Source organism: Nerophis ophidion, linkage group LG19 (genome assembly GCF_033978795.1).
Source record: "Nerophis ophidion isolate RoL-2023_Sa linkage group LG19, RoL_Noph_v1.0, whole genome shotgun sequence".
In the NCBI taxonomy this organism is placed as follows: Eukaryota; Metazoa; Chordata; class Actinopteri; order Syngnathiformes; family Syngnathidae; genus Nerophis; species Nerophis ophidion.
Genome location: NC_084629.1, coordinates 26,725,391 through 26,744,944, shown reverse-complemented (window position 1 = coordinate 26,744,944; position 19,554 = coordinate 26,725,391). Strand labels below are relative to the sequence as shown.

Genomic DNA, 19,554 nt, shown 5'->3' with positions numbered 1-19,554 from the left:
GATATTGCAATGTGAAGTGAAGTGAATTATATTTATATAGCACTTTTTCTCAAGTGTCTCAAAGCGCTTTACATAGTAAAACCCAATATCTAAGTAGTTACATTTAAACCAGTATGGGTGGCACTGGGAGCAGGTGGGTAAAGTGTCTTGCCCAAGGACACAACGGCAGTGACTAGGATAGCGGAAGCGGGAATCGAACCAGCAACCCTCAAGTTGCTGGCACGGCCACTCTGCCAACCGAGCTAAACGTAAATGTGTATTTACAAATGATAAAGAAAGTAAATATCATTTTTAGTCATTTTGGAATTTTTTGCATGAAATAAAAATATTGTTATAAAATATTATATACAAATAAAAGCCTCCTCCTACAACACCTTGTACTGAATTAGGGATCCTGGGTTTGTATGACTAATTACTGCATTTAATGGACTGGATAAGTGTTAGCAGCTCTGTTCAAAGTGTTGTTAACATGTGATAGAGTCTGTGGCTAACACCTCACGTCTGTGTGTTTCTTGTTTTTTTGTGCATCAGGCACAGGTGAGGACAGAGCAGCCCGTCACCAACCCTCTGAGCGAAAGCATTCCAAAGTTCTACTTCCCGTTGGGTCGGCCCCAAGCCAACCTCAACATCGACAGCCTCATTTCCAAAGTCGAGGCGATGTTTTGCCAATTCCCCAATGAAAGGGCCACCATTGAAGACATGGGGCAGGTTGCCAAGGTGAGAGCGATTTTTGCAGTATGCCACCCTGCAAAGTTTTCATACCGCCCCAAATGTTTACTCCTTTTCATACCTTAAAATATGAACTCGCCTTCCCTGAGGAGTGTGCCGTGGTTTGAGGGAAGCCTCAAGTGTTTCCTCAGGGAAGTCATCAAGTGATGCAAGATTTCACTAGCGCCATTGTGCTGCTGTTCTAACGCTTTAGCATTTGCACAATAACAACAAAGTGTTCCCGCAGGCCTGCGAGTGTCCCCTCTACTGGAAGATGCCATTGTTCTGCTCGACTGGAGGCGACAGGACGGGTTTCGTGTCTGTTCACAAGTTCGTGGCGATGTGGAGGAAGTAAGACAACAGCTCCCTTTGTTGTTCTTTTCAGCTGGGCTGCTTGAGCAAACGCTCGCCTCAGCCCTGTTAGTACTGCCATCATCCATCCATCTTCTACCGCTTGGCCCTTGTAAACACAAATTAGCGGTCACCAAGGCCTAGCAAACATTTGAAAACAGAAAAGCTGGACTGAGGCTTGCTTGTATCATGTACAGTAAGTAGTGCGCTCCTGTCACCATTAGATTTGTTCTTTGTCACATTCTGGGTAATTCCTCTCTTTTGGAACTGAGTTCCGATACGCGGAAACCACGGCATTGGTTGTTCTACCAAAAGTTGATCTTCGTAGTTAAGATTGCGCCATAAGATAGCGCCGACATTACCCGTGTTTTTAGCATTGAGTGACACTAGCTGTCGTTAGAAAATGTGCACGACAAAGACTCGCCAATGTGAAGATGTGTTATTGATGAGGCAGGAACTAAAGTACATCAACCGTTATACTCTCCACTTAACACAAATAACAGGAACATCATCGGGATAGAAACAGTAATTCCCCATAACTCTGAAATGGAAGTCCACATCAGTGAATGTTTCTGTATGTCTATTGTGATCACCACAATGTAATAATAGAAAACAAGACAAATACGCTACTGTAATACATAGAAGACTCGATTCAAGAATTAATTTAGGCCAAAAATAAGTAAATATTGCCGAAAAGATAAATAAATTAAACCGCGGTAGAGTGAAGCAAGCACGATCTGGTGATTGACGATCGTGTATCTATATAAATTCTCATCTTATCCATACAGTGGAACCTCTTTATGGTAACACCCCTCATACTGGCTGATTGATGTCAGCATAAGCGTTTTCAAACATCATTAGAACCAAAAATAACAATTTAAGGCCCCCACAGATTGCCAATATACTTGTGGCAGTGGGGGCAGCCCGAGCGGTGTGGCCAAAGCGGCGTGAATATGACATCATCCGACAATCAGCGATGGTGCACACATATTTTCTGTAGAAGGGCTAAAAAAAATTGTGCAAATATTTCAAAACAAATCTGTCTTATTGTAATTAGTATTAACGGATATTTTTTTTTTTAGTACATCAATTAGCAAAGCGAACTTGTGCAAACGTTTATCAAAAGAGATTTTAACGGCACAAACAAATACTGACCGCTGTTCTCCTCAATGAGTCTCCTGCAGCACACAAACTACTGTGTGAGTTCATGTGGACTAACTACGGAGGACTGCTGCTCAAGCTTCAAACTCTTAATTTTAAGTCACGTTTTTTGGAACGTGATTGCAGAAGATTGAAGCACACATATCACCATATGCGTGCGTGTGCATGCGTATCTGTGTGTTGCAGTCCGCCACGAGTGTTAATATATGTGAAACTGCATTTATTTCAGCGACATTAACAACATACCTATAACTAGTGTTCATAATAAAAGCGTTATAACGGTGTATAATGCTGTTACTTTTACTCGTAAAGACTCACAAGTACTGTATTTTTTGGATTATAAATCGCTCCGGAGTATACGTCGCACCGGCCGAAAATGCATAATAAAGAAGGAAAAAAACATATATACGTCGCACTGGTATCAAATTTATTTGATAAAACTCAACACCAAGAATAGACATTTGAAAGGCAATTTAAAATAAATGAAGAATAGTGAACAACAGGCTGAATAAGTGTACGTTATATGACGCATAAATAAACAACGGAAAACGTGCCTGGTATGTTAACGTAACATATTATGGTAAGAGTCATTCAAATAACTATAACATATAGAACATGCTATGCGTTTACCAAAAATCTGTCACTCTTAATCGATAAATCCGAAGAAATCTTCTTCCTCGATGTCGCTTCTAAACAACTCTGCCAACTCCAAAGATATGTGCCGCTTCCTCTTGTCATTTTCTGCTGCATATTTCACTACGTCCAGCTTGTAATCTGCAGTAACATGATTTCCTCTTCGGTCCAATTTTTGTTCAGCCCTTCTCAGTTTTTATAAGTTACCACCAACGATGAAATGATCCATTTTAATAGCTACGGATGTAGCATATAGCAAATAGCAGTTAGCATTCCATGACCCACAATGCACTTCTCCCATGACCCTCCCCCGCCAAATTCTTATTGGTTGACGTGTATGTGACGATTGCTGACATTTTCTTCGTCTCTTCCGCGAATGAGATAAATAATATTTGATATTGTGTAATCTGCAGTACATGATTTCCTTTTCAGTGCCATTTTTGTTCAGCACTTCTCAGTTTTTATAAGTTACCGCCAGCGATTAAATGATCTATTTTAATAGCTACGACAGTAGCATAATGCAGTTAGCATTCCATGACCCATAATGCACTTCTGCCATGACCCTCCCCCGCCGAATTCTTATTGGTTGACGTGTATGTGACGATTGCTGACATGTGTGTGACGATTGCTGACATGTGTGTGACGATTGCTGACATTTTCTTCGTCTCTTCCGCAAATGAGATAAATAATATTATTTGATATTTTACGGTAATGTGTTAATAATTTCATACATAAGTCGCTATGGAGTATATGTCGCACCCCCGGCCAAACTATGAAAAAAACTGCGACTTATAGTCGGAAAAATAAGGTAATCTAATTACTCTTAAACTCGTTTCAACGCTGTTAGCAATAGCTTGATGTAACGTGTCGCGCTACTTTTGATGTATTTTTATGTCAACATGTCATAGGTGCACCAAGTTAAATGCAGGAAATATCTTTTGACTCGTGAAAGCAACAAGCCGCACTGCACTAAAATGACCTTGAGGCAACATCACACTGACACAGCAGACAACAATAATGAACAACAAATGATATGATGGAAGTGACAAACTTGCTATCCAAACAATACACTGTTTGTTGACAAGAATATATGACAACCGTCGAAGCGCATTCAATCTCTTTATTAACTAGTGAAACGATTCAAAAGAGCTGGCGTCCGACAACAATGCCGCTGCTAACTGCTAAAACTAACAAACACAGCTCCGTTGAAACCCTCAATGTCACACGTCACTAGGCAACAGGCCCTGCCACTTAAGAGCAAACACACATGCACACTGTGCTCTCATATGAAACGTCTCAATTGCATGTGCCAAATATTTTAAGTTTGAAGTTTTTTTTAAGTAATGTATTAAATACTTTCCCTAGTAATGAATTACATGTATTAAAGAATAATTATGTTAGTAATTCAGTTACTTTTTGGTAAAGTAACGAGTAACTATAATTACTTTGTAGAAGTAATTTTCATATCACATCAACATACTGTAAACGGACCAGTTTGCCAAACAAATACTCATTTGAATCTCAAACTTTATGTCAACACTGACTTCCTGTGAGCCGTACTGGTCAACATAAGCATGTCGTATTTGTGATTATATTTATCATTTGGTTATGATGTGTATTTTTCAATACAAATAAGTAATTACGGTGTCTAAGTTATTTTAGTATCTGCGATATCAAACTCTGTTTTACTGTACTTGTAAACTGTTGAATATAAATTGTTGCCGCACATTTATTTGGCACCTCATGCTTTGTCAATTTTAACACGTCTCTTTAAAAAGAAGTGTAGATATTGTGTAATCTTGCTAACTGTATGTGTGATATTATTTAACACGTGAACAAGAACAACACGGCCAGTGGTGTTCTTAAAACACTCTTGTATTCATGTGCAAGCCTGAAGTGCAAAAAGCTGCACAGAACCAACCTTTGACACAGAGTTCATAACCCAGCCAATCTTAGATGAAAGCCCCCGCACTGATAATTATCCAGAAGCCATTCGGCATCCTAATTTCAGAATGTATTAGCAGCTGCTCTGGACTCCTAAAAAGACACAAAAGGAAGGAGTAACCTAGCTGCCATCTGTTCTCTTTTCCTTCCCCTGCAGAATGTTGCAGACCTGTCACGACGACGCGGCCAAATTCGTGCACCTCCTGGCCAAGCCTGGCTGCAATTACCTTGAACAAGACGACTTTATTCCCTTCCTGCAGGTACTAGGCGGCCGCTGCACGCGCTCGCCGCTTTTTCTTGGCCTGGGCCAGCCACCGAGGACTAATTCACCTAATGTTACTATAAGCTCAGCGGCCACTTTACTAGACACATCTGCACAGTTTTCGGTAGTGATTGACACGGTCGGACAGGTGTGCATTTGCAAACATGTTTGTTTTTGCAGTCGTACTTTCAGCTTGGCATAATATTAGGAACAGCTGTCCTGTGAAGCGGTGCCACTTTAATGATAAAATACCTGACAACGTGTGTTTTTCTACTCCACTCTTGGCCCTTAAATAATGCACATTTTGTTGCATTTCTTCGGGTTCAGGTTTAAGCCTGGATTACGCTCCTGCATTTAGGCGACATCATTCATGACGCGCACCTCCAAAAGAAATCACACTAAAGATAATGTGATGAGTCCGATGGTACTACATGGCAGGAATCACTTTTAATTGGTTCTGGACATGACCGCGATAAATGAATAATTGTTCATTATAAATGTAATATTTTAATAGCGAGGAGCATAAATACTGTTAACGGTCTTCTGGATAATTTTTCCCCTTAGTCCACTTTTTACTTTTAATCCATTACAGCAAACTCAGTGGTATGCCAATGAATCACTTAATTAAATATTCAAACACGGTGTTGCTGTTCAAACTTTGTGTAATGTTACAGTGGGCAAAATATTAAATCCATCCATCCATCCATCATCTTCCGCTTATCCGAGGTCGGGTCGCGGGGGCAGCAGCCTAAGCAGGGAAGCCCAGACTTCCCTATCTCCAGCCACTTCGTCTAGCTCTTCCCGGGGGATCCCGAGGCGTTCCCAGGCCAGCCGGGAGACATAGTCTTTCCAACGTGTCCTGGGTCTTCCCCGTGGCCTCCTACCAGCTGGACGTGCCCTAAACACATCCCTAGGGAGGTGTTCGGGTGGCATCCTGACCAGATGCCCGAACCACCTCATCTGGCTCCTCTCGATGTGGAGGAGCAGCGGCTTTACGTTGAGCTCCTCCCGGATGGCAGAGCTTCTCACCCTATCTCTAAGGGAGAGCCCCGCCACCCGGCGGAGGAAACTCATTTCGGCCGCTTGTACCCGTGATCTTATCCTTTCGGTCATGACCCAAAGCTCATGACCATAGGTGAGGATGGGAACGTAGATCGACCGGTAAATTGAGAGCTTTGCCTTCCGGCTCAGCTCCTTCTTCACCACAACGGATCGATACAACGTCCGCATTACTGAAGACGCCGCACCGATCCGCCTGTCGATCTCACGATCCACTCTTCCCCCACTCGTGAACAAGACTCCTAGGTACTTGAACTCCTCCACTTGGGGCAGGGTCTCCTCCCCAACCCGGAGATGGCACTCCACCCTTTTCCGGGCGAGAACCATGGACTCGGACTTGGAGGTACTGATTCTCATTCCGGTCGCTTCACACTCGGCTGCGAACCGATCCAGTGAGAGCTGAAGATCCCGGCCAGATGAAGCCATCAGGACTACATCATCTGCAAAAAGCAGAGACCCAATCCCGTGGCCACCAAACCGGAACCCCTCAACGCCTTGACTGCGCCTAGAAATTCTGTCCATAAAAGTTATGAACAGAATCGGTGACAAAGGACAGCCTTGGCGGAGTCCAACCTTCACTGGAAACGTGTCCGACTTACTGCCAGCAATGCGGACCAAGCTCTGACACTGCTCATACAGGGAGCGGACTGCCACAATAAGACATTCCGATACCCCATACTCTCTGAGCACTCCCCACAGGACTTCCCGAGGGACACGGTCGAATGCCTTCTCCAAGTCCACAAAGCACATGTAGACTGGTTGGGCAAACTCCCATGCACCCTCAAGAACCCTGCCGAGAGTATAGAGCTGGTCCACAGTTCCACGACCAGGACGAAAACCACACTGTTCCTCCTGAATCCGAGGTTCGACTATCCGGCGAAGCCTCCTCTCCAGTACACCTGAATAAACCTTACCGGGAAGGCTGAGGAGTGTGATCCCACGATAGTTGGAACACACCCTCCGGTCCCCCTTCTTAAAGAGAGGGACCACCACCCCGGTCTGCCAATCCAGAGGTACCGCCCCCGATGTCCACGCGATGCTGCAGAGTCTTGTCAACCAAGACAGCCCCACAGCATCCAGAGCCTTAAGGAACTCCGGGCGGATCTCATCCACCCCCGGGGCCTTGCCGCCGAGGAGCTTTTTAACTACCTCAGCGACCTCAGCCCCAGAAATAGGAGAGTCCACTACAGATTCCCCAGGCACCGCTTCCTCAAAGAAAGACGTGTTGGTGGGATTGAGGAGGTCTTCGAAGTATTCCCTCCACCGATCCACAACATCCGCAGTCGAAGTCAGCAGAACACCATCCGCACCATACACGGTGTTGATAGTGCACTGCTTCCCTTTCCTGAGGCGCCGTATGGTGGTCCAGAATCGCTTCGAAGCCGTCCGGAAGTCGTTTTCCATGGCTTCCCCGAACTCTTCCCATGTCCGAGTTTTTGCCTCCGCGACCGCTAAAGCTGCACACCGCTTGGCCCGTCGGTACCCGTCCACTGCCTCCGGAGTCCTATGAGCCAAAAGAACCCGATAGGACTCCTTCTTCAGCTTGACGGCATCCCCCACTGCTGGTGTCCACCAACGGGTTCTGGGATTACCGCCACGACAGGCACCAACAACTTTGCGGCCACAGCTCCAATCAGCCGCCTCGACAATAGAGGTTCGGAACATGGTCCACTCGGACTCAATGTCCCGCACCTCCCTCGTGACATGTTCAAAGTTCTCCCGGAGGTGTGAATTGAAACTCTCTCTGACAGGAGACTCTGCCAGACGTTCCCAGCAGACCCTCACAATGCGCTTGGGCCTGCCAGGTCTGTCCGGCATCCTCCCCCACCATCGCAGCCAACTCACCACCAGGTGGTGATCGGTAGAAAGCTCCGCCCCTCTCTTCACCCGAGTGTCCAAAACATAAGGCCGAAAATCCGATGACACAACTACAAAGTCGATCATGGAACTGCGGCCTAGGGTGTCCTGGTGCCAAGTGCACATATGGACACCCTTATGTTTGAACATGGTGTTTGTTATCGACAAACTGTGACGAGCACAAAAGTCCAATAACAAAACACCACTCGGGTTTAGATCCGGGCGACCATTCTTCCCAATCACGCCTCTCCAGGTTTCACTGTCGTTGCCAACGTGAGCGTTGAAGTCTCCCAGTAGGACAAGGGAATCACCCGGAGGAGCACTTTCCAGTACTCCCTCGAGTGTACCCAAAAAGGGTGGGTATTCTGAACTGCTGTTTGGTGCGTAAGCACAAACAACAGTCAGGACCCGTCCCCCCACCCGAAGGCGAAGGGAAGCTACCCTCTCGTCCACTGGGTTGAACTCAAACGTACAGGCTTTGAGCCGGGGGGCAACCAGAATTGCCACCCCAGCCCGTCGCCTCTCACTGCCGGCAACGCCAGAGTGGAAGAGGGTCCAGTCCCTCTCGAGAGAACTGGTTCCAGAGCCCTTGCTGTGCGTCGAGGTGAGTCCGACTATATCCAGCCGGAACTTCTCTACCTCGCGCACTAGCTCAGGCTCCTTCCCCCCCAGTGAGGTGACGTTCCACGTCCGAAGAGCTAGCTTCTGTAGCCGAGGATCGGACCGCCAAGTGCCCTGCCTTCGGCTGCCGCCCAGCTCACAATGCACCCGACCTTTATGGCCCCTCCTATGAGTGGTGAGCCCATTGGAGGGATGACCCACGTTGCCTCTTCGGGCTGTGCCCGGCCGGGCCCCATGGGAACAGGCCCGACCACCAGGCGCTCGCCATCGTGCCCCAACTCCGGGCCTGGCTCCAAAGCGGGGCCCCGGTGACCCACGTCCGGGCGAGGGAAATCTGGGTTCATTTCGTTGTAATTCCATAGAAGTCTTTGAGCTGCTCTTTGTCTGATCACTCACCTAGGACCTGTTTGTCTTGGGAGACCCTACCAGGGGGCATGAAAACCCCCAGACAACATAGCTCCTAGGATCATTGGGACACGCAAACTCCTCTACCACGGTAAGGTAGCAGCTCAGAGAGGAGCAAAATATTAAATACACTTGTTAAATAAAACCTCTGCCTTGGTTTTAATGTATATTTAGGCTTACTATGCTACTGTATTCTCATGTTGGTCATTATGGTGGGACTTTGAGCGTTAAGTTTTCTGAGGTGGTACTTCGTGAAAAAAGTTTGAGAACCCCCTGCAATATAGCAACGCTGTCTGATGCTGAGCCAATCAGTGGCCACGATCCTCAACAGTGTAATTTGATTGGTTTGATCTCACCTTGTGGCCAACACTACTGTCGTAATATTTTTAAGTTAATTTAGAAATGTTTATGCTTGAAAATGCTTAATAATGTAGGGCGAAAATGTTGTGGAATTAAAAAAGACAACATTTAAACTGCAATATTTGAAGCGCCGTGTGACGTATTTACTGTATGTGCGCGACTTGTTCATAGGGTGTACAGCCTCTCTGATTTTGAATCAACATTTGTGATAAAATTATGTAACGAGTGATGTAACGATAAACGCCATTAATAGTAACGGCGGTAGAAATTCGGACATTTAGGTGGAATTACCGTTTTAGATTAAAATGATCAAAAAGATAGCTTTGTTCTGTGTCCCTGTAATGTTTGTCTGATGTTGAATGGGATTGTGCTGAAAGACTTAATTTTGCCTTGGGTATTATTAAAGTATTTCTGATTCTGAGTGATTACTGTACTTTGATCAACTCAAAGACTGGCGCCAGCTCGCTAGCTTGAATGAAAACAAGAGACATTAACGTCTTTCCCATTAAGAGACGACCTACAACAATCTAAACTTACGTCTGAGCAACTAAGATACTCGATGGTGCATATTGAACCTACAAGCTGTGCTCTCTCAGAACAGAGTAATCAATCTATATTCTGAATAATATAAGACAGAGGTGGTTTTATGGTGCGTTCAAGGACCACTGAACAGAGTAAGACGCCACAACACCCGCCAGAAAGCATAAATGATACAAATAGATTTTATTTGTTACGCACTTTTCATCCAAATAAATATTAGTGCTATAGTACAAAGCAATATTTAAAACTACCCCAGCTGCTGGGGTAGTGATGTTGTGTGTCAGCATGTCTGTGATCTTATTTAAATTTTTTGTGTGTATATATGTATGCGGAGGTATGTGTATATATGTTTGTGTATGTATATAAATATGTGTGTATATGTATGTATGTGTGTGTATATGTGCATGTATATATGTATGTGTGTATATATATGTATATATATATATATATATATATGTATGTATGTGTGTATGTGTGTATATGTGCATGTATATATGTATGTGTGTATATATATATATATATATATGTATGTATGTGTGTGTGTGTGTGTGTGTGTGTGTGTATATATATATATGTATGTATGTATGTATGTATGTATGTATGTATGTATGTATGTGTGTGTGTATGTATGTGTATATATACATATATGTATTGCATAGATGCAGGTAGGTATGTATGTGTGTGTGTGTGTGTGTATGTATATGTGTATATATGTATGTATGTGTGTGTGTGTATATGTATATGTATAATTTATATATATATATTTTTTTTTATATATATATATATTTGTATTTATTCAATTTTGTATTTTTATTTATTTATTTTTTTGATATATTAATTATGTTTTTTTTTTTTTTTGTTGTTGTTTTTTTCCCCCTCCCTCTGGGGGGGACTTCGACAGGGCGGTTGCTGTTTTTTCCATCTCCATTGTTGGGGTCCCTGCGGGTGGGGTGGGTGGTTCCCGCGGCCCTGCGCTGGGTGGTCCTGTGGCGGCCGACTCGGGTAGGGTGGCCTGCTGTGGGCCAAAAAATAAAAAAAATATTCAAAACAACAAAAGCTTAGTCATTAAAAGATACACATTATATCAACGAAGCTTAAGAAACACAAAACATGCAAAATGTTTTTTCTGACCCTGTGTATTTACTTTAGTTATTAAATATTACTAGGTTGAACTATTTGAGTGTGTAAGTACTTTTTGAGCAGATTTATCAATACAGAGATACTAATGAAAACAGGGATAATTTTGTAAACATCTCTACTCACTGGTCAACAAAAGTGTCACGTTAAGTGTCAGAGTTACATAAGCATGGGTGTCTGCTGCCCTTTTTTCATTTATGAATGACCAATTTCATTACTATGTGATGCAAGGGTCACACTGTATTGTGCAGGTGAGCCTAATGTTGTGGCATCCGACATATGCAGGCGTCCAGATTCATTCTCATGCCGACCCGCCTCCTGGCGCACCGGCTTTAATTTGCGCCCTTCCGCCTGGGGGAACGGTGTTTGACTGTTGTGATGAATGAACACGGGATTGCAGTGAAGTAGATGGCCACTGTCCATGCCTCTTAGCATTTATGTCTGACTCTTATAATTGCATTTCTCACCACTAGACTCAAATAAGCCCCCCAAATTAGGACAATTTTTACGTCAACACATGGCAGTGGGAGTCAGATACAAGAAAATAATCAAAGATAAAGTTAATGAATTAATAATAAATATGAACATAAAACACAATTACACTCACTAACTGTATTGACACTGTTGCTGTTTAATAATGGCGCCATCTGCTGAATTTAAAACATCACTACTTTTGACCTTTGAATAATATTGATGTTAGCAAGGATATGTTGTATTAACTAAAAACATTACAGAAAGCAACATAAAACGTGCACCTCTGATGAATGAGCCAAATAGTAAACAGGAGAAGAACATTTAAATTTAGCGCTTAAGGTATTGAAGACTTTAGTTGGCGAAGAGAGCGATGAGCAGGAAAGGAAAAGAGGTCGGGGAGTTCTCTCCTGAATTCAATAGTGTTTCTCACCTTCTTTATTGAAGTGCTGCAACTGTGGATCCTTTTGCAAAATACCTCAATTAAAAAAAATTAAAAACTGAGTCTAAAAGCCTACTCAGAGTTAAGCAGTGCCCTTCAACGCCTCCCACGGCACATACGGTGCTTGGTAGTTGTTCATGGTCCTGTGTGCCTTCTATGAACATTGATCCCTAATCATTAACACATTTTCCATGTACTATTGCTTTAATTCTGTTTCAGGATGTGGTCAACTCTCACGCTGGCTTGGCCTTCCTGAAAGAGGCACCAGACTTCCACTCAAGATACATCACCACGGTACAGTCACACACACACACACACACAGTTTACTTGCGTGCGTTGTCATTGTTGGTGGTTTCCACTGCCACAGGTGATCCAAAGGATCTTTTACAACGTAAACCGCTCCTGGACCGGCAAAATAACTTGTTTGGAGCTGCGCAAAAGTAACTTCCTTCAGGTAGGCAAGTAGAGATCGGGTGAAGTGGAAAATGGAAAAGTTGTCGTGTGTAATCGTGCATGTGACGATTTTTGATATGCTGTGTCAGAACGTGGCGTTGTTGGGGCAAGAAGAAGACGTGAACCAGCTGACCGAGTTTTTCTCCTACGAACATTTTTACGTCATCTACTGCAAGTTTTGGGAGCTGGACACTGACCACGACCTGTACATCGACCAGAAGGACCTGGCGCAACACAACGATCAAGGTGCTGCAACACACACACACACACACGTGTCTGTTACTGTTTATTAACATAACTACGCTGATGTCTGTTGTTTTTACAGCCATCTCCCAAAAGATGATCGAGAGAATATTCTCAGGAACAGTAACAAAGTAAGTCATTGGAGATCATTAAAGTCATTTAATTTAAATTCCAACATCAATCAATCAATCAATGTTCATTTATATAGCCCTAAATCACTAATGTCTCAAAGGGCTGCACATATATCTTTATTTTATTTTACATTTTTTTTTGTATTTATTTACAGTCCCAAATTATAAACATTAAGCTCACTTGAGATCCCAACTACAAAACATGTCTCTCTAAAAATTATTTTATTATGTAGATGTAAATATTTTTTTACAACTGCTTTAACCCTGGGGCAGAATATATATATATATACATATATGTATATATATATATATAGATATATATATATATATATAATATATATATCTATATATATATATACATAAACAGTGGGGCAAAAAAGTATTTAGTCAGCCACCGATTGTGCAAGTTCTCCCACTTAAAATGATGACAGAGGTCTGTAATTTTCATCATAGGTACACTTCAACTGTGAGAGACAGAATGTGGAAAAAAATCCAGTAATTCACATTGTAGAAATTTTAAAGAATTTATTTGTAAATTATGGTGGGAAAAAAAGTATTTGGTCAATAACAAAAATTCAACTCAATACTTTGTAATATAAACTTTGTTGGCAATGACAGAGGTCAGACTATAACTATGGGTCTTTACCAGGTTTGCACACATAGTAGCTGGTATTTTGGCCCATTCCTCTATGCAGATCTTCTTGAGAGCAGTGATGTTTTGGGGCTGTCGTTGAGCAATACGGACTTTCAACTCCCTCCACAGATTTTCTATGGGGCTGAGGTCTGTAGCTTGGCTAGGCCACTCCAGGACTTTCAAATGCTTCTTACGGGGCCACTCCTTCGTTGCCCGGGCCGTGTGCTTGGGATCATTGTCATGCTGGAAGAACCAGCCAGGTTTCATCTTCAAAGCTTTCACTGATGGAATGAGGTTTTGGCTCAAAATCTCACTATACATGGCCCCATTCAATCTTTCCTTAACACGGATCAGTCATCCTGTCCCCTTATCAGAAAAACAGCCCCAAAGCATGTTTCCAACCCCATGCTTCACAGTAGGTATGGTGTTTTTGGGATGCAACTCAGTATTCTTCTTCCTCCAAACACAATGTGTTGAGTTTATACCAAAAAGTTCTATTTTGGTTTCATATGACCACATGACATTTTCCCAATCCTCTGCTGTATCATCCATGTGCTCTCTGGCAAACTTCAGACGGGCCTGGACATGCACTGGTTTAAGCAGGGGGACACGTCTGGCACTGCAGGATTTGATTCCCTGTCGGCGTAGTGTGTTACTGATGGTAACCTTTGTTACTTTGGTCCCAGTTCTCTGCAGGTCATTCACCAGGCCCCTCCGTGTGGTTCTGGGATTTTTGCTCACCGTTCTCATAATCATTTTGACCCCATGGGATGAAATCTTGCGTGGAGCCCCAGATCGAGGGAGATTATCAGTGGTCTTGTATGTCTTCCATTTTCTGATAATTGCTCCCACAGTTGATTTTTTTCACACAAAGCCACACTGTTTGTAACATGTGGCTTGGCATTGTCTTGCTGAAATAAGCAGGAGAATCCATGATAACGTTGCTTGGATGGCAACATATGCTGCGCCAAAACCTGTATGTACCTATTAGCATTAATGGTGCCTTCACAGAGGTGTAAGTTACCCATGTCTTGGGCACTAATACACCCCCATACCATCACAGATGCTGGCTTTTGAACTTTTGAACTTTGCACCTATAACCGTCCTGATGGTTTTCCTCTTTCGTCCACAGTTTCCAAAAACAATTTGAAATGTGAACTCGTCGGACCACAGAACACTTTTCCACTTTGCATCAGTCCATTTTAGATGATCTCGGGCCCAGAGAAGCCGGCGGTTGTTGATAAATGGCTTTCGCTTTGCATAGTAGAGCTTTAACTTGCACTTACAGATGTAGCGATGAACTGTATTTAGTGACAGTGGTTTTCTGAAGTGTTCCTGAGCCCATGTGGTGATATCCTTTAAAAATTGATGTCTGTTTTTGATACAGTGCCGTCCGAGGGATCGAAGGTCACGGTCATTCAATGTTGGTTTCCGATCATGCCGCTTACGTGGAGTGATTTCTCCACATTCTCTGAACCTTTTGATGATATTATGGACCGTAAATGTTGAAATCCCTAAATTTCTTGCAATTGCACTTTGAGAAATGTTGTTATTAAACTGTTTGACTATTTGCTCACGCAGTTGTGGACAAAGGGGTGTACCTCGCCCCATCCTTTCTTGTGAAAGACTGAGCATTTTTGGGAAGCTGTTTTTATACCCATTAATGGCACCCACCTGTTCCCAATTAGCCTGCAGACCTGTGGGATGTTCCCAATAAGTGTTTGATGAGCATTCCTCAACTTTATCTGTATGTATTGCCACCTTTCCCAACTTCTTTGTCACGTGTTGCTGGCATGAAATTCTAAAGTTAATGATTATTTCCAAAAAAAAAAAGTTTATCAGTATGAACATCAAATATGTTGTCTTTGTAGCATATTCAACTGAATATGGGTTGAAAATGATTTGTAAATCATTGTATTCCGTTTATATTTACATCTAACACAATTTCCCAACTCATAAGGAAACAGGGTTTGTATATATTAGATTAGATTAGATTAGATAGTAATTTATTTATTCCGTCAGGAGAGTACCTTCAGGAAAATTATATATTTATATGTGTATTTATTTATACATGTGTATATATGTACATAAATATTTGTGTGTATATATTTATATATGTGTATATATATATAAATGTGTGTGTGTGTATATATATCCAGTATATATGTATGCGTATATATTTGTGTGTATATATATATATATATATATATTAGGGGTGGGCAAATTAGTGCGTTGATAATGAGTTAACTCATCAATCTATTAACGCCGACAATTATTTTATCGCACATTTGCGTATGTTGTTTACATGCTTTTATTTTGTCAACGCCTTTTCTTAACAAGATGGCGTCGCCCGGCGTCGAGGGGCTCTTGGTAAAGATGGAACATTTGGCAAAAATACCGGACAATTCTGCAAATTTCATGGCTGGCTTACAGCGTGGTCACTCCAGGATCACTTACGACCGCCAGACAATTCTGGATGTGGATAGATCGGGCCGTTTTGAACTGAATGACGCGTGCTTGCTAGACCGGCTAGCTAGCATGGGAATACTTTGCCGGCTACATCCAGCAGCCTGTGAAGCAGCGGAGTATATGTGTTGTCTGTCTCTTTATGAATAATGCAGACGAGGAGTGTTGGCTGAGTTCTTAACGTTTGCTTTCAGAGTGTGCATATCACAACATACAAGATGCCGTCATGGCGACACAACCTATACCGGGCTACCGCGCATGCTCGTCACTCCTGTTGCATGCTGGGTAGGGTAGTTCTTTTTTTCCCTGGCTCATAACATCACAATATACTACCATGTATATGTGTTCAGTTTATCAAAGCACCAAGCAAACAATCGGAAAATTCCCATCATATCAATTCCTAGATATGGTCATAATTATTTTAAGTGCACTACGCAGAATAAACACAACATTATTAATATTGCTACTTGCGGATAATTTGATCAAAAATTCCCTAAAACAGCCCACTACCTATAATATAGGTTTTTTAAACATAAGATCCCTGATAAAAAAAATGTTTCTGCTGTTACCTCAGAAATTGCCTGTTCAGATGTTATGATTGTGGCTCAGACATTTGTATGTAGATTATATTTATTTTCCATAACAAACAGGATAACTTAAATACCCTGGCAGTGGTAGTAATACGCTTAAATGTTTGTATTTACATTTTTTGAGTTGATTTTCATAAAATATGCTATTTAACTGCTACTGTTTAACAAGGACGGATTTAAATTGTGATTGCACAACAAATGTTTTGGCGCTTTTGTTCATGTGGGGGAATATTCCAATAAAGGTGCACTACACACTACTTTTGAATTCATTCTTGGGCTTTGCGTATACAATGCAGTTAATCGCCATTAATCAGAGAAATAGTGCGATTAACTTCGATTAAAAATTGTAATCGTTGCCCAGCCCTAATATATATATATATAATTTTATTTTTTTAAAGTATTTTCATTCATAGGACAGTATGTTTTTTTTTTTTGTTTTGTTTTGTTTTTTTAAAGTATTTTTATTCAAAGGCCAGTATGCTTACTGACTAAACTATTACTACAGCTTGAGATATGTCCAAGATGGGTAGCTTTTGTTGTCATTAAATATTCTTATTTATTCAATAATTAATGTGTTGATATTTTTGCTCTTTAATAATACATATTATATTCTTCAAGAACCTCAAAAAAGTCAGCTACCCACAAACTGCTATAAAAATATTGTATTTTTTTTTTTGTCCACTTCAAAAACAAAAAAAAAGATTTTGTTGAAGTCAATAAGTGTTAGATTTCTTTACAGTATCTTTACTTTGAGCCACATCATTTGTTTATTATCAGTAATAACTATTAATGACAGGCACACGTAAGCTTTTGTGTGTTTTGTCAGATAATAACAAATAACAGACACTTGAAAAATGTCTGCCTCATTTTAAACGAGTTTTTGTTAACTGACCTGAGATGTTAATGTCAAATGAAGAATATGTATGAACACATGCATTGTATTTTTGACATCCACCAATATCAATAATACACAGTTGTAGTCAGGCACTTATGCAGCAAACCGTAACTTTAGTTTTTCTGCATGCTTTGAATGGGAAAAGGAGCGCCATCTGGTGGACAAATTGGGAAAATAAATACATTGAAAGGCAGAACATTTTTGTGTTCAATTGTCCTTTTAGTCTGGTGCAAATCTGAGAAAAGGTATGATGTAAAAGTTTCATGATGTATGTAAAATAGTTCTTCTCCCCTTCAGGGACAGACGTGTCTTCAAGGAGGGACGCTTGAGCTATGCAGATTTCGTTTGGTTCCTCATCTCAGAGGAAGACAAGAAAACGGACACCAGGTACGTGGAAGTGAGTCTGTTGTAAAACAAACTGTCTTGACCTGGTCCTGCTGGTCCAGTATAGAGTACTGGTTCCGCTGCATGGACCTGGACGGGGACGGTGTGCTGAGCATGTACGAGATGGAGTTCTTCTACGAGGAGCAGTGCCTGAAGTTGGACAGCATGGCCATCGAGCCGCTGCCCTTTGAGGACTGCCTCTGCCAAATGCTCGACCTCGTCAAGCCGGAAGTCAAAGGTCAGCCCCACCCCTATTTTTTCTTGCGCTCAACTTGGATGGACGCCACATTTTCAAGCGGCCATCTTTGATTGACAGCTGCTGCGTGTTGTAGTTAGCTTAGCACACGTCGCTACATGTTTGTCTTCTAGCACCGTCATGTAACCACCCTTTCTAGACGAACATATTAGCAGAAGTATAAAAAGTCACATGTACCAAGACGCAGAAACGCTTAAATAAAAATATTTCATGGTCATTTCTTAGCACTGCCCCTTGTTGCTAGGCAGGATTCAGTTTGAGCTCTGATGGGGAACGAGGACAGGAAGTCAGGAAATGAACATGAGGTTCCATCCATCCATTTTCTACCGCTTATTCCCTTTGGGGTTGCGGGGGGCGCTGGTGCCTATCTCAGCTACAATCGGGCGGAAGGCTGGGCAAACACAGGTTGAAGTTGGAAAAAAAACATCGATATTAGGAGCTGCACATAAAAATGTGCGGGAAGAGAATTGTGGGAATTTGAAGGAAAAAAATTCTGAGCTACTTTAGAAAATTTGCAGGGGAAATTTTGGGTGGGAATAGTTTGTACAATTTCAGAAAAATAGTTATGATTTAACAATAAAGTCAGATTATTAAAAGAATAAAGCAGCAAATATAGCACGAAGTAAAAATGCTATAGTTGTTTAAAAAAAAGTTTTAGCAAGAAGTAAAAATTACATATATACACATCAAAAAGTACTAAAAATAATTAATCTGCAAGTAGAAAATGTGTAATGACAATATAGAAAAAAAAATGTTATAGTAAAGATGGAATAATTTTGAGAAACAAGTTGGAATTTAACAAAAATGTCAGATTATCAAGACATTTTAAAATATAATTTTACAGCAAAAAATGGTTGTTTGTTTTGAACATGTGTACAATTACAGTGATACATCAGTTTCTCATACAGCACGTTTGAAAAGTAGGAAGAAGCAGAGCTTATTCAACACTTCCCTTTTTCTGTTTCATAACACACTTGTTTGTACTCCAGCTGTAACATGACAGTGAATAAAGTAAACAAATATTTCATACATGGGCATAGTTCCCATGACTAAATAGTTAAGTGAAATATAAAAACTACATGTGGAAGTCACTAAAGTCGTATTTTTGTGGTTAATTAATGCTATCAGATTTGAAAATTGGGCAATTTATACACATTGAATTTTATCATGAAAGAAAACAGACAGCGCCCTCTGCTGGATGGAGGTATTTACTGCTGTGATGATGATGATGCTGCTGCAGGTCAAATCACCCTGCGTGACCTGAAGAAGTGCAAGTTGTCACACATCTTCTTCGACACCTTCTTCAACATCGAGAAGTACCTGGACCACGAGCAGAGGGACCCCTTCTCCGTCATCAAGGTAGGCGCCCCCTTTTGGGACGTTTGGTTAGGATGATGATGTCACCTCCCTGGTCCTGTCCAACAGGAAGTGGAGACAGATGGCCAGGAAATGTCGGACTGGGAGAGATACGCCGCAGAGGAGTACGACATCCTGGTGGCCGAAGAGGCCGCCGCCGCCGATCACGGCAATGAGTAAGAACCACTCACTGGA

At 41.9% G+C, this 19,554-nt stretch overlaps 2 protein-coding genes across 5 annotated transcripts in view; one reads left to right on the top strand and one right to left on the bottom strand.

The window, feature by feature from the left end:
* Positions 1-19,554, top strand: part of ppp2r3b (protein phosphatase 2, regulatory subunit B'', beta) — a 68,786-nt gene that overhangs the window by 47,651 nt on the left and 1,581 nt on the right. For 3 of the 4 annotated variants that reach the window (XM_061879727.1, XM_061879728.1, XM_061879730.1), the window contains 11 exons: positions 532-717; positions 956-1,059; positions 4,955-5,057; positions 12,171-12,245; positions 12,319-12,405; positions 12,494-12,650; positions 12,730-12,778; positions 17,661-17,750; positions 17,810-17,985; positions 19,178-19,362; positions 19,429-19,535. In XM_061879727.1, coding sequence (XP_061735711.1) covers positions 532-717; positions 956-1,059; positions 4,955-5,057; positions 12,171-12,245; positions 12,319-12,405; positions 12,494-12,650; positions 12,730-12,778; positions 17,661-17,750; positions 17,810-17,985; positions 19,178-19,362; positions 19,429-19,535 — 1,319 coding nt within the window. The remainder of the gene's footprint in view (positions 1-531; positions 718-955; positions 1,060-4,954; positions 5,058-12,170; positions 12,246-12,318; positions 12,406-12,493; positions 12,651-12,729; positions 12,779-17,660; positions 17,751-17,809; positions 17,986-19,177; positions 19,363-19,428; positions 19,536-19,554) is intronic. The other variant, XM_061879729.1, reaches the window with a different exon arrangement.
* Positions 10,470-19,554, bottom strand: part of si:ch211-269e2.1 (cohesin subunit SA-2) — a 66,528-nt gene continuing 57,443 nt past the window's right edge. Inside the window, exon 33 of the mRNA XM_061879726.1 lies at positions 10,470-10,916. The gene's annotated coding sequence lies outside the window, so the exon portion shown is untranslated. The remainder of the gene's footprint in view (positions 10,917-19,554) is intronic.